This window comes from Poecilia reticulata, chromosome 11 (assembly GCF_904066995.2).
Source record: "Poecilia reticulata chromosome 11, P_reticulata-male-v2, whole genome shotgun sequence".
Taxonomy (NCBI): Eukaryota; Metazoa; Chordata; class Actinopteri; order Cyprinodontiformes; family Poeciliidae; genus Poecilia; species Poecilia reticulata.
The window spans coordinates 2,100,153-2,127,467 of NC_088840.1; the positions used below are offsets into that span (position 1 = coordinate 2,100,153).

General features: G+C 40.8%; 1 protein-coding gene across 3 annotated transcripts; it reads left to right on the forward strand.

The window, feature by feature from the left end:
- The first annotated feature begins 33 nt into the window (after positions 1-33).
- top2b (DNA topoisomerase II beta) lies at positions 34-27,315 on the forward strand. 3 transcript variants are annotated; one of them, XM_008421258.3, is made up of 37 exons: positions 34-559; positions 5,775-5,870; positions 6,443-6,607; positions 7,200-7,290; positions 9,794-9,857; positions 10,732-10,877; positions 11,210-11,307; positions 12,456-12,668; positions 12,862-13,035; positions 13,099-13,200; positions 13,324-13,461; positions 13,548-13,686; positions 13,796-13,953; positions 15,669-15,794; positions 15,875-15,985; positions 16,069-16,174; positions 16,256-16,365; positions 17,196-17,288; positions 17,385-17,499; positions 17,578-17,699; positions 18,049-18,197; positions 18,742-18,973; positions 19,845-19,979; positions 20,161-20,361; positions 20,458-20,653; positions 20,735-20,826; positions 20,931-21,086; positions 22,531-22,614; positions 22,988-23,182; positions 23,266-23,383; positions 23,479-23,637; positions 24,898-25,108; positions 25,194-25,276; positions 25,921-26,016; positions 26,093-26,233; positions 26,316-26,401; positions 26,849-27,315. In XM_008421258.3, the coding sequence occupies exons 2-37, from the start codon at positions 5,844-5,846 to the stop codon at positions 27,011-27,013; spliced, it is 4,797 nt and encodes a 1,598-aa protein (XP_008419480.2). In that variant the 5' UTR covers positions 34-559; positions 5,775-5,843; the 3' UTR covers positions 27,014-27,315. The 3 variants fall into 3 exon arrangements, with proteins under 3 accessions (XP_008419480.2, XP_008419479.2, XP_008419481.2); XM_008421257.3 differs by lacking the exon at positions 5,775-5,870; XM_008421259.3 differs by lacking the exons at positions 34-559; positions 5,775-5,870; positions 6,443-6,607; ... (1 more) ...; positions 9,794-9,857; positions 10,732-10,877 and adding an exon at positions 12,215-12,240.

The following is a 27,315-nucleotide window of genomic DNA, read 5'->3' on the forward strand; positions in this document are numbered from 1 at the left end:
CGAGCATCTGATTGGTTAGTTTCTTTGCAAGACGATTTGCAGTCTGTGTTGCAGATGGCGGAGCCGGACATCGGGCGCTTCTGTTAGCTAAAATGCGTTTTTATTATTAAATGAAACAAATATTTAATTAACTGTTTTCCAGAGGCTTTTAGTGAATGTAATATTTTATTACTCATCGCGTGTTTGTGAAATTTGACACCCATTTAAGTCGTTTGTTTTGTACAGTATTTATTATTGAGCCTTTGAGCCCGGTTAGCATCTTTGTTGAAAGTTTAGGCCTACGGTACCACCGCTGGTCGATTTTAACAATAGCTACGATAAGCTGCGATTTTTGCTTGTTTTGATTAATTCCCGGGATTGGATTTCAAGCTGCAGAAGAAAAGAGTATGGATGATACGCAAGTTTTTGTATCTTTTAGCATGTAATACCCTTGCAAAGTTGACGGGCTTTTAATTTGACTGGAGCTGAAGACATTTTGCGAGCTGCATCATAAACAAATTAAGGATCACAAAGGAAGATGTCCAACGGCGCCGCAGGAAACGGGGGGCTGGCTTGGATGGTAAGTTAGTTGAGGATTATACCAACGTAGAAACTTGGAATTTTTTTTCTGTTTTGTGTTTTTACGTTTAGAAGTTTTACTATAACCTAACGCTGGCTCAGTCTGAGCTGAAAATTGCGTTTAAATGTCCCAGGCAGTCCGAGGGGTTCTCCCACTGTCCCCTGCCCCCTGCCCGGTGTTATGCCCAGAAAAGCCCCCCTGCCCAAATCTGCATCCCCTGTCGCGGGAGCGCGCATCGCTCTAAGCTCTCGCATATTGACGAGGAAACGCATAAAAATATGACCGAAGAGGAAATTTTTAGTCGCGGGAGCGCGCATCGCTCTAAGCTCTCGCATATTGACGAGGAAACGGATAAAAATATGACCGAAGAGGAAATTTTTAAGATATTTGTAACATTATCACGTTTCCTAACCATGTAATCCCTAATACGGTGGGTTTTATTTCGCAAATTATTTGAAATAAATACGGTTTTTACACTTTTATTGACACATATGAGTCGAACTTTTTTTCAGTCCGTGTCTGTTGTAAACGTTCTCCGCAAATGGTTTGAAATTCTCTGCTTTGTCTTTTGATATCATAATAGCTCAAAAGCATTACAACAGAGACCCATTATGTAGAACATTTTATATCATGCTTCACTTCTAGTCTGTTAATGTAGGAGGAAATGCAACTTAATTTATGAGCCTGAAAATATTGGCATCCGTCTTGTTGATATGAAACTTATAGCATTAGCTCAGAGAACAAGTGTAATTACGTAGAAGAGATTAAATCATTTCAACTCTTTATTTCCCCCAATTAGCACAGGGATGCATGTTTTGGCAATATAGATTTTGAGCCTGCCACAATATGCATCCCTTCTTTATTCCCCACAAATATTATCCTATCGATATAAAACATGTACCAGCAGTTCTTGGAACTACTCAGATTATGTAGAAAAAGTTATTTCACTATTAACTCTTGAATTCTTTAAATTAGCACAGGGATGCATTTTTGGACAATATGGATTTCCAGCCTGCCAAAATATGCATCCCATATCTATTCCCCTCAAATATTATCCAATTGATTTAAAACTTATACCAGCATTTCTTGGAGCTACTCTCATTATGTAGAAATAGTTATTTCATTCTTAACTCTTTATTTCTCAAAGTTAGCACAGGGGTGCGTTTTTGGGCAAATTTCCAGCCTGCCAAAATATGCACCCCTCTCTATTCCCTTCAAATAATATCCTATTGATTTAAAACTTATACCAGCATTTCTTGGAGCTACTCTCATTATGTAGAAATAGTTATTTCATTCTTAACTCTTTAATTCTTCAAATTAGCACAGGGATGCATTTTTGGGCAATATGGATTTCCAGCCTGCCAAAATATGCACCCCTCTCTATTCCCTTCAAATATTATCCTATTGATTTAAAACTTATACCAGCATTTCTTGGAGCTACCCTCTGCAGCACAGACGAAGAGCGCAGAGAGAAAAAAAAGCGACAGAGCGGCGAATCAGAGGGAAAAAAAAGAAATTACAAAAAAACGTCATATTTTGGCAGGCTGGAAATCCATATTGCCCAAAAATGCATCCCTGTGCCAACTTTGAGAAATAAAGAGTTAAGAATGAAATAACTATTTCTACATAATGAGAGTAGCTCCAAGAACTGCTGTTATAAGTTTTAAATCAATAGGATAATATTTGAGGGGAATAGATAAGGGATGCATATTTTGGCAGGCTGGAAATTTGCCCAAAAACGCACCCCTGTGCTAATTTGAAGAATTAGAGAGTTAAGAGTGAAATAACTTTTTATACATAATGAGGGTAGCTCCAAGAACTGCTGTTATAAGTTTTAAATCAATAGGATAATATTTGAAGGGAATAGAGAGGGGTGCATATTTTGGCAGGCTGGAAATTTGCCCAAAAACGCACCCCTGTGCTAATTTGAAGAATTAGAGAGTTAAGAGTGAAATAACTTTTTATACATAATGAGGGTAGCTCCAAGAACTGCTGTTATAAGTTTTAAATCAATAGGATAATATTTGAAGGGAATAGAGAGGGGTGCATATTTTGGCAGGCTGGAAATTTGCCCAAAAACGCACCCCTGTGCTAATTTGAAGAATTAAAGAGTTAAGAATGAAATAACTATTTCTACATAATGAGAGTAGCTCCAAGAAATGCTGGTATAAGTTTTAAATCAATAGGATAATATTTGAAGGGAATAGAGAGGGGTGCATATTTTGGCAGGCTGGAGATATTGCCCAAAAACGCACCCCTGTGCTAATTTGAAGAATTAAAGAGTTAAGAATGAAATAAATATTTCTACATAATGAGAGTAGCTCCAAGAAATGCTGGTATAAGTTTTAAATCAATAGGATAATATTTGAAGGGAATAGAGAGGGGTGCATATTTTGGCAGGCTGGAAATCCATATTGCCCAAAAATGCATCCCTGTGCTAACTTTGAGAAATAAAGAGTTAAGAATGAAATAACTATTTCTACATAATGAGAGTAGCTCCAAGAAATGCTGGTATAAGTTTTTAATCAATTGGATAATATTTGAGGGGAATAGATATGGGATGCATATTTTGGCAGGCTGGAAATCCATATTGTCCAAAAATGCATCCCTGTGCTAATTTAAAGAATTCAAGAGTTAATAGTGAAATAACTTTTTCTACATAATCTGAGTAGTTCCAAGAACTGCTGGTACATGTTTTATATCGATAGGATAATATTTGTGGGGAATAAAGAAGGGATGCATATTGTGGCAGGCTCAAAATCTATATTGCCAAAACATGCATCCCTGTGCTAATTGGGGGAAATAAAGAGTTGAAATGATTTAATCTCTTCTACGTAATTACACTTGTTCTCTGAGCTAATGCTATAAGTTTCATATCAACAAGACGGATGCCAATATTTTCAGGCTCATAAATTAAGTTGCATTTCCTCCTACATTAACAGACTAGAAGTGAAGCATGATATAAAATGTTCTACATAATGGGTCTCTGTTGTAATGCTTTTGAGGTATTTTGGTTTTAAAAGAAAAAACAGAGAAATTCCAAACATTTGCGGAGAAGGTTTACAACAGACACGGACTGAAAAAAGTTCGACTCATATGTGTCAATAAAAGTGTAAAAACCGTATTTATTTCAAATAATTTGCGAAATAAAACCCACCGTATTAGGGATTACATGGTTAGGAAACGTGATAATGTTACAAATATCTTAAAAATTTCCTCTTCGGTCATATTTTTATCCGTTTCCTCGTCAATATGCGAGAGCTTAGAGCGATGCGCGCTCCCGCGACAGGGGATGCAAATTTGGGCAGGGGGGCTTTTCTGGGCATAACACCGGCTTCTGAGTCCGTTTAAAGGTCCAACCTGGATCCCCAGGCCGGAGCCGAGTATAACGTTAAATACTCTGGGGGTTTTTTTGTTTGTTTGTTTTTTTTGCCGAGCTAACTACAAATGTAACCCAAGTGTAGTAAAGACAGTGAGGAATAACATACGAAGCTGAAGTTAGGTTCCGATTCACCACTGGTATAAAAAGCTTTTTCACTGCCTTTTGGGATTTCTGGATTATTGTTTTTGTTCACATCAGTTCAAAATCTAAACTGATGTCAGATTCTTTCTGACAGTTTGCCTGTTGTAACACTTTGACTTGTTTCGAAAACACTAAGAAGAGCAGTGGTTTTTGGCATTTAGGCCACTTTAGACGAGGTTCTGTCTGAAAGTCTTAAGGGAGGACTAACTTTAGGCGGCAGCATTAGTATTTTTTTATTATTATTTATACTGTAATGAACGCATGGTTTGCTTTGTACTCTATTTGAAACTCATAGGCCCATACCAGATGAACTGTATTCATATTTTGGAAATTCTATGAAAGTAAACAATACTCAACTATTTCAAAATAATGAATTTATAGTAATTTTTTGGGGAACAACATGGAGCTACTCCTCAAGGGAAGTATTAAACCTACCTATTAATGTATTATAATGTGTATTAACAGAATAAGTTTCTGATAGTGGATAAGGTACCAGAACTGGATTCTACCCAGTGACCTAATTAATACACCCAGACTATCATCTGCGAAAGTCTTGATCTTTTTGGAATCCAAAATATTTTTAAAACGTTTTTGGAAATCTTTACTGTAAAGAAAAAAATGGATTTTAAGGGAGTAAGAAGCTTGTGGGTTTGAGGTCTTTTTGCATGGAGTTTTTACATTCTCCTTGTGCATGCATGGATTCTCTCGGGGTATTCCTGCTTCCTGACTGAGATTAATTGGTGTCTCTAAATTGTTCTTAGGCGTGTGTGTGTGTGTGCGCGCGCGTGTGTATCATTGTTTGCCCTGCGACAGAGACCTGTCCAGGGTGTCCCCTGCCTTTTGCCCAAGTACTTTAGTGGGGATAAGCGGGTATAGATGATGGATGGGTGGGTGGGTTTCAGGACTACTGTTACCAAGTTACCCACCTTAAATGGGATCCAGCATGACAGCTGTAATTTTGTGTATTTGTTTGTATTTTTATTAAAACTTATATCCAAGTCCTGGATTGGTCTATAATTAGGACATACATTCTAAGATACATTTTTTTCTGAAATTGAAAACCTTTTTATTTTGTAAGTCTACAGAAATGTTATTTAAATGCTTTAAAACAGAATAATCCCGTCTAATATCTGAACACTCAAAGTTCTGCATGTTAGAAGCTGAACTCTGTACCAGGAGGTTTTGCCAATAAAGGCATGAAAATGGAACATTTTCTTCTTTTTAATTCCTGAAGATAATGTTTCCCAAATCACAAACTGTATTAAAATAGTTGTTTAAGGAAAAAAAAGACCAGTTCTGGTCATTTCAGGTATTTTAGATTTTAATCTCAAACAAACCCAAAAACAATAAAGATTTCCTAATGGTAGTGAAGCTGCCCTTTACTCCAGGTAGAATCTACCTTCAGTGTCTTTAGCTGAACGTTGAATTGTTGTTGATTTATTACAATTTATTTGTCATTAGTGGAACACTGTGTGCTATGATCTTTGCATTTAAGCAGTGTTTAAATTGATGCTGTTGCTTTTAATCTCTGCAATACTTGAAGCTTCATGTAGCAGCTAAACACAGATCTATATATAAACTCCAGGGTTTTGAAAAATCATATTTTGTAGACCATTTATCACAATCTAGAGAGTGGTGCTTGAAAGAAACAGGAAAATAAAAAACATCAATCCATTGTCTATACCTGCTTAGCTGTGAAGCGTCGCAGAACGTGGCTAGTGCCTTTCTCCAGCGCTCTTTGGACGAGAGGTGGGGGACACCATGGACAAGAAGCCAGTGCACCAAACGGTAAAACAGATACACACACAGTCACTCCTAAAGGCCACATTCAGTTGAGGAAATGAAATGTTGTCATAACTCTGATATCATCCAAGTATCTTGAAACAATGGCTGTAGATGGTGATGCTGTGGGCAGGAAGGATCTCCAGTAGCAGTCAGTTTTGCAGCCAATCTGAAGAGGGCTTTGACTGAAGACTTTTGTTGACCGTCTCATTACCTTTATGACATGCTAACAGTTCAACATCCAGGAAGCAGAGGCAGTATTCCACAGCAGCATGTCCTGCATGTCTCCAGCTCTTCTGCTCCTGCTGCTCCTCTTTAAATCTTCTCCTGGCTGTTTTGTTACACAGCTGGGCAGACAGAAATAACCTCATATTTTTTTATATTTATTTATTTTTATTTTTTGGACTTTGGAAGCAGGAGCACCAGGGGAGGACCCTGGTATATTCAGAGAGAACAGGCAGACTCCATACAGTTGATTGTTATCAAAGGCGGTTTCTGTCTTTATTCTAGTTTGTTTGTCTGGTTTAGAAATATTTACAGTATTTAAATCCTCTGTGTTCTGATAATGTCTTAAATAGGAGGCTGCTAATGGCAGAGGAGACATTGGAAAGATTGATGGAGGGAAGAAAGATAAGGCCGGCTCCAAGCTGTCTGTGGAGCGAGTGTACCAGAAGAAGACTCCTCTGGAGCACATCCTCCTGCGTCCTGACACATACGTCGGCTCCCTGGAGCCCGTCACTCAGGTGAGCTGCTGATGCTCTGCTTTCTCACTGGCTGTCAGTGACCCTGTCACTGCCTCTGAACCAATCAGGACCCTTAGAAAATTAAGATCAAAACAACAAAAAGGCTAGCAGCAAGCTATTCTTCTTCTGTCCTTTTTTTCCCTCATAGTTACAAATTCCCAAACTGGTTCCCACACACACACACACACACACACACACACACACACACACACACACACACACACACACACACACACACACACCATGTGTTTCATTTCAGAATATTTCTGACTTTTCAAGAGGGAAAATTCATGTAATGTCTATTAAAGCAGTTTTTTAAAAAGCAATCTACTGTATCATGGTGGCATATAAAAAATGAATTAACAACGCAAAAGGTTCTGTGACGGTTGGCTATTTAACAACGTCTCTTAACACAGAGTCTTATGTCTCAGGTCCATTTTTCAGTTTTAGATAGTAAAACCTGATTATGAGAAATTGTGTCAATTCACCTTAAATAGTTTCTTTCTGCAGTTGCTGCCTATGAACACAGTTGACTCTTTGAGTTGGATGTTTTCTGTTTCTTTTTGTTCATTTAACCTTTGAACTTTTTCAGCAAATGTGGGTGTTTGATGAAGATGTCGGAATGAACCAGAGGGAAATCACCTACGTTCCTGGACTCTACAAAATCTTTGATGAAATTCTTGGTAAGAGAATCTGAGATGTTGTTTAGAGTTACCCTCCCAAACTTGAACTCTGTTTTACTTTTACCTGCCAGCTTTTATCTAGTCTGTCATTGTAATTGTACAGTTTAACAACATGAACAGCGGATGTAATGAAGCCTGTTGCAATAAGCAATTAATCACATGACAAATTAAAATGAGCTCGATAATTTCCATTCCCATGATTAATATTTTTTTGAAGATCAATTTTGTTTGCAGACATCACAATCCATTTTATTTAGGATTCCGGTTTTGTGTGGTTTTTTATTTTTATTTTATTGTTTTTAGTTGGCGTGGTTGTTTTGGATATTTAAAACGTATTACAGTTCCAGTGTTAAGTGTTCTTCACAAAATGAAACTTTATTCCTTTTTGAGGGGGTAAACTCTCATTATTATTCCATTGTCAATATTTTACTTGAAAATGTTGTCAAAACAGCAATATTATTGTTTATCGCAATACTTACTGGCACAATTTATCGTCCAGTAAAATTTGTTTTCATGACAGGCCCAGGTGGACTTAATTTTATTGCCAGCAATTTAAACATTGTGTTCGTTTGGTTTTTTCTTGTTGTATATCAGTTTCACTGTGAAATGATCTCAGGTTTAAGACTAGAACAGTAAGTCTTAGTATCAGCTGCAGCTGTTTCATTTTTCCACGCCTCAGAAGTGATAGAATGTGGAAATCCCTTTAAAATTAGCTGCAGTTCCCTTCCTATGGACTTTAAAATGACGGTGAATAAGTTCTAAAGTGTGACAGAGTGCTCAGGTACGGTTTTATTGCTGAGAGTCACTGTTTTTATTTCAGCCATGAAAAGCTCAGCAGCTGTTGGAACCCTCACAAACAGCTGGGGTAGAGTTCACATTAACATTTGAGCTACACAGACGAGGAAGTGTCTCACACCGGACAATTTACAGATGCAGAGGACAAGTTACTCACATGGCTCAGCTGTGTAGCTAATTAATAGAGGACATTGTGGTGACCTCTAACATCTCAATATTTTACACTATTTTAAACAGAGAATTTTATACATACAATAAATTACAGTTGCTGCTGTTATGTTTACAACTCAGGGGTCTTATTAACAGAATATTTTCCATAGTTGGCAGTTTTTAAAAAAAAGTACAACGAAAAAATGTCAAGCCCGTCTCCATTTTGACGGATTACAATTTACACTTTTGATCATACTTGGTGCAGAAGCACAGACATTATGCATTTACGCACAAAGTGCATGGTGGAGGTAAAATCCTTTCTGAGTATCATCTCTGACAAGGACACTGAACTAAATGCATCTTGCTGACCAGGAGTTGACAGCCTGAATTGGTTACGGACAGGACGCTCTGGAGCGCGTCTGGTTCTAAAGTACATTCCACACTTTGGCTGAAGAGGCGTGTTTAACAAGCATTTAGTGCATAAAGATAAGAGAAAACTGCATTCTATGTTGTGCTAATCTATTTATATTGTAAATAGAGGAGTAGGCAGTTTATCTTTCTAAGGAAAGAATTTGAGGTGCAGAAGTTCATTAGACTTCTGCACTTCTGCTCCACTCAGTAGCAGTGGAGATAGAATCCTTTTTGTCACACATCCTAGATGGTTTGCTCTTGACTCATCCTGAAGTTTGAGGTGACAAAACGGAACTGGAAGATGTTAAAGCTGAAAACGGGAGAAGTAACTCTACTTACTCAAACGGGGGTCTGAAAACGAAAACAGTAAAACATTTTTTTTACTCTAGTGGCCTTTATTTGATAGTGAATTGACAGGAGAGACGGTACTGAGAGAAGGGGAAGACGTGCAGCAAAGGTCGCCAGGCCGGGAATTGAACCTGTGACGGCCACATCGAGGACCAAGACCTCCATGTATGGGTTGTGCTTAACCCCTGTGCCACCACAGCACCCCGAAAGCAGTAAAACCTTAATTAAAATAATATGTGTGGCTTAATTCAGCCTTTAGCCTCTAATTAGAGTTAGGTCAGATGTCCATGGACTCGGTCCGGGTCGGTTTAGAGTTTTTAGATCCGATCTAAACTCTAGCTCACATTTCTCCTCCAGTCGCTGTCCAGGAGGAAGTTGGCTTGAGGTGGTGAGATGCTCATAGTTTAACTGGAGTCGATTCATTTTGATTCATATGTAGCTATTGGGGCCACAGTCAGTGGTTCTTGATGATGGACAACAGAAAAGTGTAGTGCTACCTCTGTTACAGCTTCTGGAGTGTTTTTTTTTTTTTTTACCAAACACAAAACAGAAATCCTCCAACCGCTTAAAATCTGAAATCTGACACCACTCCGTTTTTGTTTCCATTTCGTGAAGAAGAAAGTTGCGCTCAGTGTCTTCCTCAAAGGTTTTCATGTCATTTCCTTCAGTGGTTCTTGGTGCAGCGCCACCACAGGCAAGTGGGGAAACAGGTTTTTCAAGAGATTTGGTTGGTTTGACACAGAGCAGAGGGGAAAAAGAACCACTATACACTCTAAATGTTGTTTTCTTCCTCTGACAGTCAATGCAGCAGACAACAAACAAAGGGACAAGAACATGACTACCATCAAGGTCAACATTGACCCGTGAGTATCTCCATTACTTTATTAACACAAGCGGCTTTGTGTCAGTAAGGGGGCAGACCTGTTTGTTGAAGGAAAACTGTTGTGCCATCTGTCATCAGCTGTGCTCTCTGGTCAGTAGCTGTAATAACTGCTGCTGTGCCAAGTGTGTCCTCATCTGACTCTTGAGCTGCCTGATGAATAATCTCATTAAACCTGCCTCATCCTGGTCTCTGCAGCTGATGTGCTTACACAGAGATGATGATAATGATGCTGATGCTTCTTTTCTACTTTTCCAAGCCTGCATGGTGGATGTGAACACATGGATCATATTTAAATTGTCTTTAATCTGGAAGCAAACACCTTTTAATTTTATAGTAGTGATGTCTCCCTTTACCCAGAGACATTATGCAACCGAGTTTTGAAAAGATCTGATTACTAACTACTTATCTTTCCATATTTGTCCTGCAGCCACAAGCTGACTGTAGGGATGGATACTGAAATGCTCTGGTTTTATATCCCTGTGTGTTGCTTTTTTCGATTCTGTTATAAACCTAGAGACAGGAAGATGATCTGAAGGCGCAGCAGATGCATTTGCTTAAAAATGCTCCTCTTGTTTTAATTAAAATACTTTAAAAATGTATTCCTGTGCAATAAGGAGTCATCTTGTGAACTGTAAATTTGTTAGATCCTACCCTGGTCACAATTTCCCACTGCAGTCTGTTCTTTGTTCTCCATGTAAGGATTTGCCTGCCGTAACTGTTCAAGTGTTTTCACAACTTGCTGAATGCATTTCAGAGCATTTTGTTTATGGTAGCAATTCCAGATTATTATTACTATTATTAAAAGTGAAACACTGCAGTGGATGACTGAGTGATTTTTCTCTCGTCTTCCCCAGTGAGTCCAACACCATCAGCATCTGGAACAACGGTAAAGGCATTCCTGTGGTGGAGCATAAGGATGAGAAGATGTACGTCCCAGCTCTGATTTTCGGCCACCTGCTCACCTCCAGCAACTATGATGATGATGAGAAGAAGGTCACAGGTAAAACATCAGTCAGGACAGGGATGGTCCAGTCAAAGCAATTCTTTCATTAGTCAGTTCATTTAAATCCACCAAGGTTCTCAACTTTGTATAAATACTAAATATAAGGTTGCAACTAACAACAGCGATTTAATCTATTGACTATTCTGATGATGAATTAATTAATGGCAGGCTCTACAGATTTTTCATTTTAGCATTTTTTAAATTCAGAATTATAAATACATCTTTGCTCCATTTTGTTTTTCTTGCCTTACTGCATGCGTTTCATGGCTCAGCTTAGCTGAGCCATGAAAGTTTAACTGGATCAGTACTGACTGTTGGTCTGTGTCCAGGTGGAAGGAACGGATACGGTGCTAAACTCTGCAACATCTTCAGTACCAAGTTCACAGTGGAAACTGCCTGCAAAGAGTACAGACACAGCTTCAAACAGGTGGGCTGCAGGGGAGAGAGCTCTGGTAATGTTAGCATCTAGAGGAGTGATGCCTTCACAGGCACACACACACACACACACACACACACACATACTATCCCTAGTGAAGTAAAAACGGTCCTTGAAAATGAGGGTTAATTATAACCTATATAATTACTATGTTCTCCAATAACATCACAATCTAATCTTTTTCAGAAATTGTGCAGCAGCAGCAGTTAGTAGTAAGAAGTGATTTTAATTTTGCTTCAAAATGTAACTGGTATGAAAATGTAATAATTTGTTTTTTTTAGATAGTCAGTGATAAAGCCAATCAGAGAGCAGAGTGAGGTTTGGAGCAGTTTATTAAAACTCCTCTCCACACACATTTGTTCACACAGTTTGGACTGGCAGTTTGTGGCCTTCAACCATCGTCGCCATGAAACAGTCTGACATGAATAATTTTTTAGCAGACTCTGGACTCCACAGTTGCAGTGGATGGAGATGTTTATCCCCAGACCTCAGGCCCAGTCTGGACGTAGGAAGGCCCGGCTCGTTCTGGGTCAGGAGACATAATCTACATTAACATCCCACTAACAGCAGCCTAGAGAGACTAAAATGTGAGAGTTTTTTTTCTCAAGAATCCATAAATGTCTTCAGCCACTGTGACCAGATCAACACCAGCAGGCTTTCAAACCTCAGTGAAAATACTGATTCATTTACAGTGTCTTGTCGGTTGTTTGCCTATGTGGTCCTTGAATACTTTTACAATAGTTGAATACTTTCTAGTTTTTCTGCTGTCATTGTAAGACAGTTTAGTATCTTAAAGACAATGTTTGGTTTATCCCTTTATCTAATTTTAGCCCATTTTGAAGCAATGTCTTCCCCAGTGGCTTTTGATTTGTGAGTGAAGTAACTGCTGTTTTTGTAGGCGTCTGAAATGCTGTCAGATTAAAGGTAAGACTGTTCTTGTCCCAATTTGGTGGCAGCACAGCTGCAGGCGTCACGGGGTGATTTCCTCTCTATTTATGAGACATGGACAAACTGCACATTATAAGTCTAGGGTGTGTAAGAATTGTGCACATCGATGTGTAGGCAGGTTTAACATGCTGTGTGTCAAAGTTGTTTGCAGAAACAACAGGTATGTTACAGTGTGTGTGACCCCTCTTCAGACATGGCAGAACAATATGACCAAGACATCTGACCCCAAGATCAAATTCTTCGATGGAGAAGACTTCACCTGTGTGACGTTCCAGCCAGATCTAGCCAAGTTCAAGATGGACAAGCTGGACAAAGATATCGTAGCCCTTCTCACCCGCAGAGCGTATGATGTAGCCGGCTCCTGCAGAGGAGTTAAAGTCTCACTGAATGGCAAGAAGCTACCTGTAAGTCTCTCTCAATGTAGAGTCCTGTCTGGATCTCTCTTTCACCACATCGATCCATCCAATGATTTAATGTTGTTGTTTATTCCTGCTTAGCTGACTATATGTATTCCCAATCCAAGTAGTCCTTTCCTTTCCATTTGTGAGCGCAGCAGATGTTTTGATGATGTGCGCTCTGTCTTCTCGTTCATTAAAGGTGAACGGTTTCCGCAGCTATGTGGATATGTACGTAAAGGACAAACTGGATGAGACGGGCGTTCCCCTGAAGGTGATCAATGAAACTGTGAATGAACGCTGGGAGGTTTGCCTCACCATGAGCGAGAAGGGTTTCCAGCAGATCAGCTTTGTGAACAGCATCGCCACAACCAAGGTATGGACATGTCAGATGGAAAAGTTAAGAAAAAGATGGATTAACGCTGAGACTGTGTTTTAGGGCGGCAGACACATCGACTATGTAGTGGAGCAGATTGTGGCGAAGCTTATCGAAGTGGTGAAGAAGAAGAACAAGGCTGGAGTGTCAGTCAAACCTTTCCAGGTGGCTGCACAGAGTACTTTAGAGATTTAAGATCTTTAAAATCGTCTTCCCAATGATTTTAAAGGCATATTATTGGAGAGATTTGCCTTTAAAACTTAACCTTCGTTTTTATTTGGCTATCAGGTGAAGAACCACATCTGGGTTTTTGTGAATGCACTGATAGAGAATCCAACGTTCGACTCTCAGACCAAAGAGAACATGACTCTGCAGACCAAGAACTTTGGCTCCAAGTGTCTTCTGTCTGACAAGTTCATACGAGCTGTAAGGATCGTTTGACTTACTTTCAGCTCCACATGCTTCTGATTCATGGTTTAGAGCTTGAAACGCCTCGCCTTTGTCACCCACAGGCCACCAACTGTGGGATCGTGGAGAGCATACTGAACTGGGTGAAGTTCAAAGCTCAGACACAGCTGAACAAGAAGTGTTCTTCTGTGAAGTACAGCAAGATCAAAGGCATCCCCAAGCTGGATGACGCCAACGATGCAGGTGTGTTTTCTGGAACGATCTGCTGTCGTCTTTATCCGATCCAGCTGCATGGCTCCAAATCCCACATCTTTTCTCTGTATTAATTCATGTCGGTGTGTGTTGTTTGTAGGTGGCAAACACTCCTCTGAATGCACTCTGATCCTCACTGAGGGAGACTCGGCCAAGTCCCTGGCCGTGTCCGGTCTGGGAGTCATCGGTCGGGACCGCTATGGAGTGTTCCCACTGAGAGGCAAGATCCTGAACGTTCGAGAAGCGACTCACAAACAGGTGGGGACGCCTGCAGAATTAAACCCAGAGTGAATCATGTTCAGTGGCCAACAAGCTGGGAAAGGCCTGGTGAATTGTTTGGTAAAAATGGTCAAAATCATTGGGAAAGTATCATCTTTAAAAAACATCCTAAGAATGAAAATACAATAGAAGTTTAAGGGTAAATAAAACAGCCATACGAAAGTAAAATCATATGTTTAGCGTCCAGCTGACCTGGAACAAAAAATGACACTAAACACAGAACGACGCCTAGGTTCACTGTGTGATACACAGCACATTGGATCATAATTGATACATTGGGAATAACAACGAACTCTGACCAAGGTCATCCAAGTACTGCTGGCATTAAACCAGTTGGGATTCTTCCTAATGTTGGCCTGAGCTGATTTTCTTTAATTAGCATAAATTAGGTATTGTAGGAAACAGAGATAAATAAGTCAGAGATTTTTACTGTCAGAATTTTGACAATGTTTACTTTTTTGACCTGCTATTTGATTCCTTATGACCTTTTTCTAACTGTTCCAGCCTATTTTGTGCTTCATAAACACCAATATTCAAACTAGCACCCCATCAGTAAATTCCTCAGTGACCAGTTCTAGTATTTACATTCTTTCTGGACATGTAGTAAACTATTAAGGTATTGATTTCTAACATGTCTGTTGGTCCAGAATGAATGTTAATTGATCTTTTTCAACAAATTTTGATTAATGTAAAAAAAAAAAATACAGTTATCAGAAATATTTTGTTTGCTATTTCTACACTGTTTGTTCCACAAGAGCGTCAATAAACATCAGTAAAATTGAAACCAAGATTAAGTGTAGCTTCTGTGTGCAGCTTAGTGACATAAATCACATTTCTTTGAGTGAGTGGTGTCCTGAAGAAGCCTGTCTCAAATGAAAACGTTTCTCAATATCGTTTATGCTTGTGGTGCTATGAATGCTGCCATGCAGTTACCTAAAAAGAAGTAATAAAAACTCCTCAAAATAGAAGAACAGAGAAATCATCTCGAACCTTAAGTGTAAAAAGTAGAGATGTGCCGATCAGGTTTTTTTTCTGCCGATACCGACCACCTCCTGTTGGACGATCGCCGATACCAATCACCGATACCGATCACATAATTATTATTATTATTATTATTTTTATCATAAACACTACCGGTTACATTATGTGGAAAAAGGAACCATGAATTCACCTTAATTTATACAAAAACTTGTTTTTAATAACTTTTTCCAAGAAGAAAACTAAACAAAACAGGCATTCTGCAAATTGTACTGCTATCAATAATACTATCTTTAACAGACTGATAACATATAAAGGCTCTGAAGAGGCTGAACTCCGTCAAGTATGGCATTGTTTTTATGTCGTATTAGCTTCGTTGTGTTGATGCATTTTGACGTGCTTCAATTTTCCGCCGCAACACGCAAACTTCCCCATTCACTCAGTGCGTTATAGTTCCACATCGCTTAGGATTTGTTGCTGCGAGTTTGCGCAGTGTGAAGGAAAGAGGAGACCAGCTACACAGGCAGGCTGCGAAATGAGATGGAGGTGATCGGTATCGGCAACAAGAGCCAATGATCACCGATCATGCACTTTTTCAGGAAAATCGGCCCGATTATGATCGGTGACCAATCGATCGGCACACCTCTAGTAAAAAGATTTGAATAGATAAAATTGCTGTAGTATTTTTAATGAAAGTTTTTTTTTCTGTTTACCAGATAATGGAAAACGCAGAGATAAACAACATCATCAAAATCGTTGGATTGCAGTACAAGAAGAGCTACGATGACCCAGAGTCTCTGAGGACGCTGCGCTACGGCAGGATCATGATCATGACTGACCAGGTGACTTTCCTTTGGACCTTACTGCTGCTGAAAGGCTACACCAGCTCTGCAAGTCATAACAACATGTTGTTTTCTAATAGGACCAAGATGGCTCCCACATCAAGGGTCTACTCATTAACTTCTTCCACCACAACTGGCCCTCCTTGCTGAAGCACACATTCCTGGAGCAGTTCATCACTCCTTTAGTGAAAGTAAGATATTTATGGATGCCATGGTGAACTTCAGAGCATGTTAGCAGGTGTATGCAGGTGAATGAAGGCTTTCTGCTCTGCAGGCGACCAAAAACAAACAGGAGCTGGCCTTCTACAGCCTCCCAGAGTATGAAGAGTGGAAGAAACAAACAGAGAATTTTAAAACCTGGCATATAAAGTACTACAAAGGTTTGTTACCTTTAACTCAGTACCCAAGCAAACAATATTGTTTGATTAGGTTTTAATTTTATAATCCAACTCACATGTCAGGTTTGGGAACAAGTACAAGCAAAGAGGCAAAGGAATACTTTGCAGACATGGAGAGGCATCGAATCACCTTCAGATACAACGGTGCTGAGGACGACGCTGCCATCACTCTGGTAGGTTTAACCTGACTGTCTGCTGCTGCGCAAAGAATAACCAGGCTGGTAAAAACTAGGGAGGCACTGACCCACTTTTCACTTCCAATACTGATACAGATATCTGAGGTCTAGAACAGAAAAACAACTGAATTGACTTAAAACTCTACTCCTACTTCCACTGACTGACCAAATTTAAAGTTTCTGTTTTTACATATTTTAAGCTACTGGTGGATTTAATTGATAACAAATTGATTTGATAGCAAATTGAGTTATCAAATCAATTTGTAAGTCTGAATTGACTTAACACATAAATTTTTTTAAACACAGACACACCTGTGTTTAAAGGTGTGTACTGCTGTACTGGTGCAGCACACTGTACTGGTGTGCTGCACCAGTACAGCACACTAAAAAACCACCAATAACTTCACAAGGTTGGTCAAACATGTAAAAACATCTTTAATTTGTTCAGTCAGTGGAATTGGGAGCATAACAGCCAATGGAAAATTAAATTTATCCAAATTTTGTGAAACATGTAGAAATAAATTACACCAAACCTTCTTTCAAATGGTTCAGAAAATGCAATTAGAAATTCTAAATCTACTATAAGATAAATAATAAAGCATGACATCACCCTAAACCACCCATTCTATGATTCAGTCTAAATCATAGAATTAGACTGAATAGATCTGCCTTAATTTACAAGGCATATTGTGACTGACAACATAATCTAGAGTGTTTTTCACTATCTGGATCGATCCACATGTTGATATCAGATGGGTGTATCTCTAGTTAAAAATCCAACAGGTGTTGTTGGTGAGAGCTAGCTAACAATGACTGTGTGTGTCCAGGCCTTCAGTAAGAAGAAGACAGATGACAGGAAGGAGTGGCTGACCAACTTCATGGAGGACAGACGGCAGAGGAGGATGCATGGCCTGCCGGAGGTTGGCATCGTCGTTCAGCTGCTCTATGAGCTACACACACTCAGACTCAGTAAAAAAAAAAAAAAAACTGGCTGTAACAATAATTCTCTTTTTCAGCAATACCTTTATGGAACTCAGGCCAAACATCTGTCGTACAATGACTTCATCAACAAGGAGCTGATTCTGTTCTCCAACTCAGACAATGAGCGGTCCATCCCATCCCTGGTCGACGGTTCGTCAGCGCTCTGCCTCTGAGCTTAACACGATGTTAGGATCATGTGTGATGAGCTGGACGTGTGTGTTGTTTTAGGCTTGAAACCGGGTCAGAGGAAGGTTCTGTTCACTTGCTTGAAGAGGAATGACAAGAGAGAAGTGAAGGTGGCCCAGCTGGCTGGTTCTGTGGCTGAGATGTCTGCCTACCATCATGGAGAGGTAGAGGCAACTCATGGAATAAGCATAACCCTGCTTCACAACAAACTTCAGTGTATTTTATTGGGATTTTAAGGCATAACTATGAAGTAGAAAGATGGTGAGCAGAGTGGGAGAACTGTCTTCCATGTTTCTGATGCGGCATACTTCTCTTACCTTACATCTTCTTTAACATTTTTCGTCCTTAACGACAAGAGTTTCGGAGTTCACAGCTCTTACCTTAGCTGTGCATCACTGCGGCTCTTGACTCTTCCTATTCACGGAAACATGAGCATGAGCCAGGAGTCATGACTAGCCTGTAGACTGTAGTTGTGCTCAGTAAATCAGTTTCTACTTCCCGTCTGCCTTGCAGCAAGCTCTCATGATGACCATTGTGAACTTAGCCCAGAACTTTGTGGGCAGCAACAACGTGAACATCTTGCAGCCTCTGGGTCAGTTTGGTACTCGTATTAATGGAGGCAAAGATGCTGCCAGCCCCCGTTACATCTTCACCATGCTCAGGTAAGGCAGACACCATAGAAATATGGATTCGTTACTGTAATGTACATTAATGTAATTCTGGTCTTTTTTATGTCCTGTTTGTTTATTAAAAGATCCATCACAAACGGTTACCTGGTTGTGATTTATGATACAACGTAACATAAATATTCCATTACAGCAGAATGACTGACTGGAACGCAGGACTTATTGGTTACAATGCTTCAGAAATTACAACAGTAATATGTTCTGTCTGCACTAGATCAGAGAGATGCAGATGGAATCAGTAGATGCAGTATTACATTCATGCAATATTTATATAATATTTCACAATATTGCCATTCCATGATTTCTTAATATGGAGCAGCAGTAGTGTGTGTATCTTTGTTTAGTCACAGCCTTCATACTGATTGAGTCACTGAGGCTGGCTGGATTCATTACATTAGCATTACTTTAGTCACTTATTGAAATATGTTATTAAATGAGTTTGGAGTTTTCTCCACATCCAGGAAGAGACTAGACATGTTCCTGCTCTTCCTGGTTTCTTAATCGTCTTTTCTCCCTCCAGCCCCCTGGCCAAGCTGTTGTTCCCAGCGGTGGATTTCAATCTGCTCAAGTTCCTGTATGATGACAACCAGAAGGTGGAGCCAGAGTGGTACATTCCCATCATCCCCATGGTGCTGGTGAACGGAGCCGAGGGCATCGGGACAGGCTGGGCCTGCAAGATCCCAAACTACGACCCCAGAGAGATCGTTAACAACATCAACAGAATGCTCAACCACCAGGACCCCTTACCCATGGTAAAACTAAACACAACAGACAGAAAGAAACTATTACTGTTAGGGTTTTTTTGTTTTTTTAAGAGAAACCAGTGGAGTTTGACCAATGAAACTTCAAATGTGACTCCTATCATTCAAAGCAGTTCAGGTCAGAAAGACAAAGTATATTAAGCATTTAATGACATCACAAGCTGATTGTTATTTGCAGAAAATATTTTAAAACTGGCAATAACCAACACTCGAGAAGATATCTTAGGATTTATAGGATCTCCAAGTCCAGTAGTCTTGGGATGTTATTTTAAACATCAGTAGTAATGTGGAAATTGTTAATATGGTTCTTGACAGTACCAAATATTATTTGTGTATTTTATTTTTTGTTGCATATTTTCATCAAGCTGTTTGTATTTTTCTGAAACAAATGTAAGCCAAACGCTCTGGAAAAACCAGGTAACTACAGTGTATCCTAGGTAACAGGCAACATATTGTCAGTCATTTTTTTCTTGCTGGTTCTGTCAGGAAACATTGCTACTAGGGTTGCACCGATCGATTGGGCCTTATTTCTAAAATTGTGTGTGATCATTGACCAACTGATTCTTAGATGTGAAGCCGATTGTTTCTGTAAATCAGCTCTGCTGTGAGAGAGGGCTGACTGACTGACCCCCCACCAGGTTACGGTTAACACCAGTCATCCACTGTTGTCAACTTACTGGCACTTCACAGCCATGTGACACTGTCAGTTATGAAAAAGATGGTTTTGGCCAAAACCAATATCAGTGGATGAGACTTTTTTTTAATCAGTGCTTGGCCACTTCGGTGCAGCTCCAGAAGAAGCCCATTTCTTCATCAGCTGTTTCCAGACTAATACTTGTATGTTTGCTTGTTGTGAACCCAGCTTCCCAGTTACAAAAACTTCAAAGGGCTGATCCATGAACTGGGCCACAACCAGTACCTGGTCAGTGGAGAAGTGTCTGTCATCGACAAAAACACCATCGAAGTCACAGAGCTTCCCGTCCGGACCTGGACTCAGGTACAGCCAGGATTCCTTCAGCTCATGTTCCTGAACCAGGAAGTGTTTTTGTCCCTGTGTGTCATTTGACGGGTGGGCAGTAGAGTGGCTAGGCTTGCATGGTGGCTGCTGTGTGTTTAGTTGGTGGTGTGTGATTGACGTGTTTCTGCCAGTGACTGTGGCCTGTCTGTGATGTGTTCAGGCCTATAAGGAGTCTGTGCTGGAGCCCATGCTGCAGGGGACTGACAAGACTCCAGCTCTCATCTCTGACTATAAGGAGTATCACACAGACTCCACGGTGAAGTTTGTGGTGCGCATGTCTGAGGAGAAGCTGGCCCAGGCCGAGGCCGTCGGCCTCCACAAGGTCTTCAAGCTGCAGTCCAGCCTCACCTGTAACTCCATGGTAACCACAGCATCCCTGCCTTTCACAGACAGTTTCCTGCTTTATGATCCTGATGTCACATGATGCCCAACACTGTAATGATGTTGGTACTTCCAGGTGCTATTTGACCACATGGGCTGTCTAAAGAGGTATGATTCAGTCCAAGACATCCTCAAAGAGTTCTTTGAGCTCCGTCTGCACTACTACAAACTAAGGAAGGACTGGTTGCTAGGCAGCCTGGGGGCCGAGGCCTCCAAACTCTCCAACCAGGCTCGCTTTGTACTGGAGAAAATCGAAGGGAAAATCTCCATTGGTGAGCTATGGACTGTTGACTCAGTTAGAGCTCAGTTTTCTGAAAGGAGCTGATTCCATTTCTTTTATTTTTTCTCAACAGAAAATAAATCCAAGCGTGAACTCATCCGAATGCTGGTGCAGAAAGGTTACGAGTCAGATCCTGTTGCTGCTTGGACCAAAGCTCAAGAGAAGGTACAGCAGAGCTCTAGAGTGACTAGTTCCTCTAGAGAGGTAGTAAACCAGATGTTGGGTGAGATTGAGGCGCTAGATGATGGAATGCTGGACTTCTCTGATAGGCTCATGAAGAAGACGCTCCTGATGGGAATGAGAGTGACAGCTCGGTGGATTCCAGCTCCACTTCAGGTCCCAACTTCAACTACATTCTCAACATGCCTCTGTGGTGCCTGACTAAGGAGAAGGTGGATGAGCTGCTCAAGCAGAGGGACCACAAGGTACTACTTCTCCTCCTCGTTTTCCTCTGTCAGCTCATCTATGTTCCTTCATCAGATTAGTTTTGACGTTATGGTTTTAAAGTCAAAACTACATTACATTACTGGGGATCTTGTTCACGAATGAGGGAAGAAGGGAGCGGGAGGTCGACAGACGGATTGGGGCAGCGTCTACCGTGAAGCGGGCGCTGTACCAGTCCGTCGTGGTGAAGAGAGAGCTGAGTCAAAAAGTGAAGCTCTCGATTTACCGGTCAATCTACGTTCCCACCCTCATCTATGGTCATGAGCTTTGGGTCATGACCGAAAGAACGAGATCACGGATACAAGCAGCCGAAATGGGTTTCCTCCGCAGGGTGGCTGGGCTCTCCCTTAGAGATAGGGTGAGAAGCTCGGTCATCCGGGAGGGACTCTGAGTAGAGCCGCTGCTCCTCCACGTCGAGAGGAGCCAGTTGAGGTGGCTCGGGCATCTGGTCAGGATGCCTCCTGGACGCCTCCCTGGTGAGGTGTTCTGGGCACGTGCCCCGGAAGACCCAGGACACGCTGGAGGGATTACGTCTCTCGGCTGGCCTGGGAACGCCTTGGGATTCCCCCGGAGGAGCTGGAAGAAGTGGCTGGGGAGAGGGAAGTCTGGGCCTCCCTTCTGAAGCTGCTGCCCCCGCGACCCGACCCCGGATAAGCGGAAGAAAATGGATGGATGGATGGGACTACATTACAACCCCAGAGCGACCTGCAGTTTTTTCCTTAGTTTCAAACTTATTTATTTGTGACATTGTTTTCAATTCAGTTTTCTTTTCATGAGTTCTTAACCCTTTGTTTGCTAGTTTAGTTCAGATTTCCCTTGTTTCTGACATTCACTTTTTGCAATGCCATTTAGATACCAGGGGAAAGACTGAACAAAAATAAAGAAATCACAAACCACACCAAAGTTTAAGACTTGTTAATTTAGGACAAATGAACAACCATGTTAGTAACAAGAAAACATCCAGCAGAGGATCTTTCAAAACTTCAGAAAACCCAACAGCAGCAAAGCTCTTTAGAGAGATTTTAATGAGGAATTTAAGGTTGGTGGGATTTTCCCCTTTAATAAAGTCACTCATATTTGATCTTGTTTTTATCTAAACATTTATATTCACACTAATCCCAAATTGGACTCTGACTCTTTCTCCCAACATCTGCTGGCATGACACTAGACGTCAACAGAAACATGGATTACATGATTTATATACTGCCATCTGCTGGCACAATGTGGGACAGCAAGAAAAAAACTGCCAGAAACTAGACTTGTTTCTGGTAGTAACAAATGTTTTTCTTTTACTTCTAGTTTTTGTTAGTTGTTAGTCATTAACTGTAATGGCCTTTTATTAAATATATTTGGTTTCAATGAGAAATCTTCATATCTGACTGCTTAGCTGATTGGAGTTTGGGTGTGTCGTGTGTGTTTGTGCAGAGAAGTGAACTGAATGATCTGCAGAGGAAAAACTCTGAGGAACTATGGAAGGAGGACTTGGCCGTCTTCATCGAAGAGCTTGATGTAAGTCTTGTCGTCTGACCTTTTTTTTATAATTCTTAAACACAAACATTTAAATCTGTGCCTTTGTTGATTTTCATTGTGTATCAGTATTTAGCTGATTTAGCTTCTGACCAGCAGGGGGAGCACTGACTCGATAAGTTTCACATGCCTGTTAGAAGCTAAATAACATTGGTTTAGAGCCACAAGTATTACATAACTTTTTGTGAAAAGACAACTTAAATATTTATAATAAATATCTATGATAGGAAATTTGTGATCATTTTTAAAGAACCGCCATTTTATTTCTGCTTTTAATACCTGTAGGTAAGAACTGTAACTTGTCTGTTGTGTTAATAACAGTTGTGCTAATTATATTCTGTTTTTCCCTGGACAGAATGTTGAGAGCCAGGAGAGAGAGGAGCAGAACGCAGGCAAGGCCATCAAGCTGGTCAAGGGCAAAGTGGGGAAGCCCAAAGTGAAGAAGATGAACCTGGAGGAGACGCTGCCCTCCCCGTTCGGCCGCAGGGTGGACCCGCCTACTCAGCCAATCAAGTCTGATGCTGCCAAGAAGCTGATCAAGAAGAAGAAGGTAACAACGCTGGTGTTGTCTGTGGACATACAGACGTAAAAACATCTGCCGTCCAGAACGGTCACAGACTATTTTGTTGTCAGGGCGACTCTGATGCAGCTGTGAAGTTGGAGTTTGAAGATGACGGCGACGGAGTAACCGGAGAAAATGCTGTAGCCAAACCCAAAGCTCCACGAGTCAAGAAGGAGAAGAAGGAGCCAGGTCAGAACCAGAGTGCCACAGAACCAGACTCTTCCTTCAGAGTCAGAGCTCTGAAGGAAGAGCTCTCACTCTCCTTCCTGTTTCCTGTTGCTCAGGAGCTCCCAGAGTGAGGAAGCCTCCAACTCCAAAAGGAGCTTCAGCTAAGAAGCTGAAGAAGAGAAACCCCTGGTCTGACGATGAGTCCAAGTCAGACAGCGACCTGGAGGACAACGAACCCGTCATTCCCAGAGAGACCAAGTCTCAGAGGGCCACAGGTAAACCAGCCAGAGAGCTGCACCTGAACGTAGCACCAGGTCTAATTCATTGTTTCCCTTCCATTTCAAAATGAAGAATTGTTGCATAAAATCTCAGTAAAACAACAGTAACAGTAGCTAGTTAGCTTAAAGTAGCGTAAATAGGAATTACAAAAATACACAGCAATTTTGAAAAGAGTTCATGAATGAGCCTGAAAAAGATGTTGATGTCTCCTATTAATATATCTCATGTTAGTCTTTACATCCATTGCAGCCATCATTTTCATGATTTACTGTGTAATCAGACTCATTCACTTTATTTCATTTCTTTTGAATTGAAACACTGTAATTGTAAACTCATGTTTTTTTAACATTAGCAGAATATTGAAAATGTTTTCAGAACTGCAATATACTTTATTGATCCCTAACAGGAAATTTATTTGTTCAAAAACTACTCGCATCCATATTTATATTGGCAAATATAAATGAACAGTTAGTAATAAAGTGATGACACAAGTGTGAAATCACAAGTAATTTAAATATGATCTAAATATAGAATAAATTAAATGATTATAATAATACATTTTATTTATGAAGCACTTTTTATGAAACTAAGATACTGTTCAGTAATAAAGATTAAAAATAACAAGAACAGCAACTGCAGACAATCAGAAAAAATGGACAATAAAAGCAATTTCATAAAGATGGGTCTTCAGTAGGGATAAAAAAAATTAAGAACAAATATGTACATGGAAATATGAATCTGTAAACTTAAACATAAAGACAGTCAGAGTTGGCCGTTAAAGTCTGATGGCTCCAGGCAGGAATGATCTCCTGTGGCTCTCATGTTACTGTGGTGCATTATGGTCTATTGAGTCTCTGGCTGAAAGGTTTCCTGTATCCGGCAGCACATTACACATGTTTTGTTTTTCACACATTTCTAACAGACTGTCCAGTGACGACTGGATGGCCACATGGTGTGTGTCCTCAGTGTGTTTTAGCTCCAAAGCTGCCTCCGCTTGTTTACTCTGTCATCGTAACACATGAGAGCTCCTGTGTTGCACCTCCAGTCAACATCGGCCACCTTTGTTATCATGAGTGGAGCGTTTGATCTTAATTCCCAGTGAGGACTTTGCTTTCAAACTGCCACCGGCCAAAAGAGAAGCCATTGGCTTTTGTCGGCTCCGGCTGTCTGATGCAACTGAAATAATCAGAGTGCAACCACTGGAATCCATGGCAACCGTAATATGCTTTGACATGGACTCTGCTTTCATCCTCCAGCTTCCAAGCCAAAATACACGTTTGACTTCTCCGAGGAGGAGGAGGCGGACGAGGAGGAGAACGGAGACGATGACGTGGCCTCGTCACCGGTGAGGTCAGTCAGAGACGACTTCGGCTTCTCAGACACCAAGGACCGCGATAGCGGCCACAACGAAGACGATGAAGAGGAGAACAACGAAGACTCCTTCTCTTCACCCATAAAGAAGCCCATGTAAGGTTTAGAAGTCAGCTGCTGACGGATGACTCTTTCCTGCCCCGGTAAATCCTGCCAGCTAACCGTTTCTCCTCCTGTGAAGGCCCGCACCTGCAGCCAAGAAGAAGGAGAAACCCAGCATCTTCTCCTCCAAGTCAGCCTTCTCTGATAAGAGCAATGACAGTGGTGAGTTCCAGCAAATGAGCAGCCTGCCAGTCTATTGCGTAAATTAAAATCACAAAAATGAAGATGAGGTGGTTTTCAGCCGTATCGAAACAGAACTGCAGTGGAAACACTTTATTCACTTCACACAAGTCACATGATCAACAGCTGAATGTTAACTACTGGTGGAAACACCAAAGACATTGACAGGAAGTAGTAATAGGATGATGGTTTGTTTTTGTTTTTTCGTACAGTGTACAGCTGGCTCCACCAGAGCTCTCACAGCATCACGGTTCATAAAAAGTTGTGTGTCATGCCAAAGTCTTGAATCCATAATTTGTCTATAAAATCACCAACTACAATTTACCCAAATCACCTCATATTGGCTGTTCTGATTGGCTGATAGATGATGAGCGCTTGCACCATAGCTGAATTCTGAATACATCTTGTATAACTGTTTACATCTGAAGTGCCGTGGTTTTTAATGACTCATTACATTAAAAACCATGGTATTCACGTGGGATTTTAATTTAATGTAAACACAACAAATGCAAACTGGTGTTTTTTCAACATTAGCAGAATATAGACAAAGATTTGTGCACATTTGAGATGGAAGCGCAGCTATTGCTGCATGTTTGCTGACGTGTTGGACCCTGTGTGCTCTGCAGACGGCTCCAGGTCGGACAGCGACAATGACACCGGCCCAAAGTTCTCCACCTACTCCAGCAGCTCAGCGTTTGACAAAGCTTCGCCAGCAAAGAAAGGTAACGCCTCAGAAGCATCCAGCAGAGGGCGCTGTAGCATTGTGTGCTCTGTGTGACTTTTTATTTTTGTGTTCAGCTGCAGCTAAGAAGCCAGCTGATGCTCCCAAAGCTAAGAAACCAGCAGCACCTAAAGCAAAGAAACCAGACAAATCCATCTGGGACTCTGACTCTGATACCGGAGACACCAGCACCAAGAAGCCAGCACCAGCTCTCAAAGGTACTGGGTTTTTAAGTTAGTATAGACAGAAAACATCACATTGTTGGCGGTGAGGTCTGGTCACCATCTGGTGTGATTGCAGGTAAAGTTCGGGGGAAGAAGAGGAAGGGCTCTGGGTCTGAAGACGAGTACAGTCCAATGAAAAAAGCTCCAAAACCTGTGGGCAAAGTGAGTTGACATAACACGGCTACGCTGTAGAAAAACACACTGACTGTCTGGTTGATGTCTGTAGATGTTGCTTCAGTATTTCACAAACGAGATGATCTCCACGACAACTGAACAGCTGAACAATCAAAATGTGATAAGCAAAAGGAAAGACTAGATTTCAATTGAACACATCAGATCCTGGTCCTGATGAGGAAAAATAACTAAAAATCATGCATAATTCAGGTTTAAAACACAGTTTGGACACAGCCAACAACGGACAGCTCTACATCACAGACAATAACCAACAGATGGACATATCTTTAAGATACTTAAGGTTCTTCAATTTGGCACTTTGTTTCTTTATTGCATTTGTCAGTTATGTCGTTTTCTAAAGGACCTAGACGACCTTCTCTGAAGAGCCGGTTGTTCTGCAGTTTTTTTTAAAGTCCCAATGTTTTCCCCGTGCAGAAGCCCCAGAAACCTCCGTCTGACGATGAGGATGAAGACGACGACGACAACAGCCTGAGCACCGCGAAGGGCCCGTCCCGCGAGCGGCCGGGCCGGGCCAGGAAGGAGGTCAAGTACTACCACGACTCTGAAAACGAGGAAGACGACGACGACATGTTTGATTAAAGTCGGTCTCGATCCACCCTGCTTGTTTGGAAGGTTCCTCTTCCTGTGTTCCCTCAGACTTTTGTACATTTCCTGTTTTATTTTTTCATTAATGGTGGCGTTAAATGATTTTTAATGTGTAGGTGTTTTACACTTTTTATTAATATACATATACAGGTTTGTTTTTTTACGCTCATTGAAATGTTCCGTATTTGTCTGAAGCAGCTTTTAGGGGTTTAGAGCGCTGTTCTTTAGCACATTTTAACTGTTAAGATACAATGTAACTTTTTGAACATGAAGTTGAAAGTAAAGAGTAAAATGTT

Coding starts and splice junctions, on each gene's coding strand:
- top2b (XM_008421257.3), top strand. CDS start 518: ATGTCCAACGGCGCCGCAGGAAACGGGGGGCTGGCTTGGATG. Junction 20,654..20,734: donor CGAAGGGAAAATCTCCATTG/GTGAGCTATGGA, acceptor TTTTCTCAACAG/AAAATAAATCCAAGCGTGAA. Junction 22,615..22,987: donor TCTTCATCGAAGAGCTTGAT/GTAAGTCTTGTC, acceptor TTCCCTGGACAG/AATGTTGAGAGCCAGGAGAG.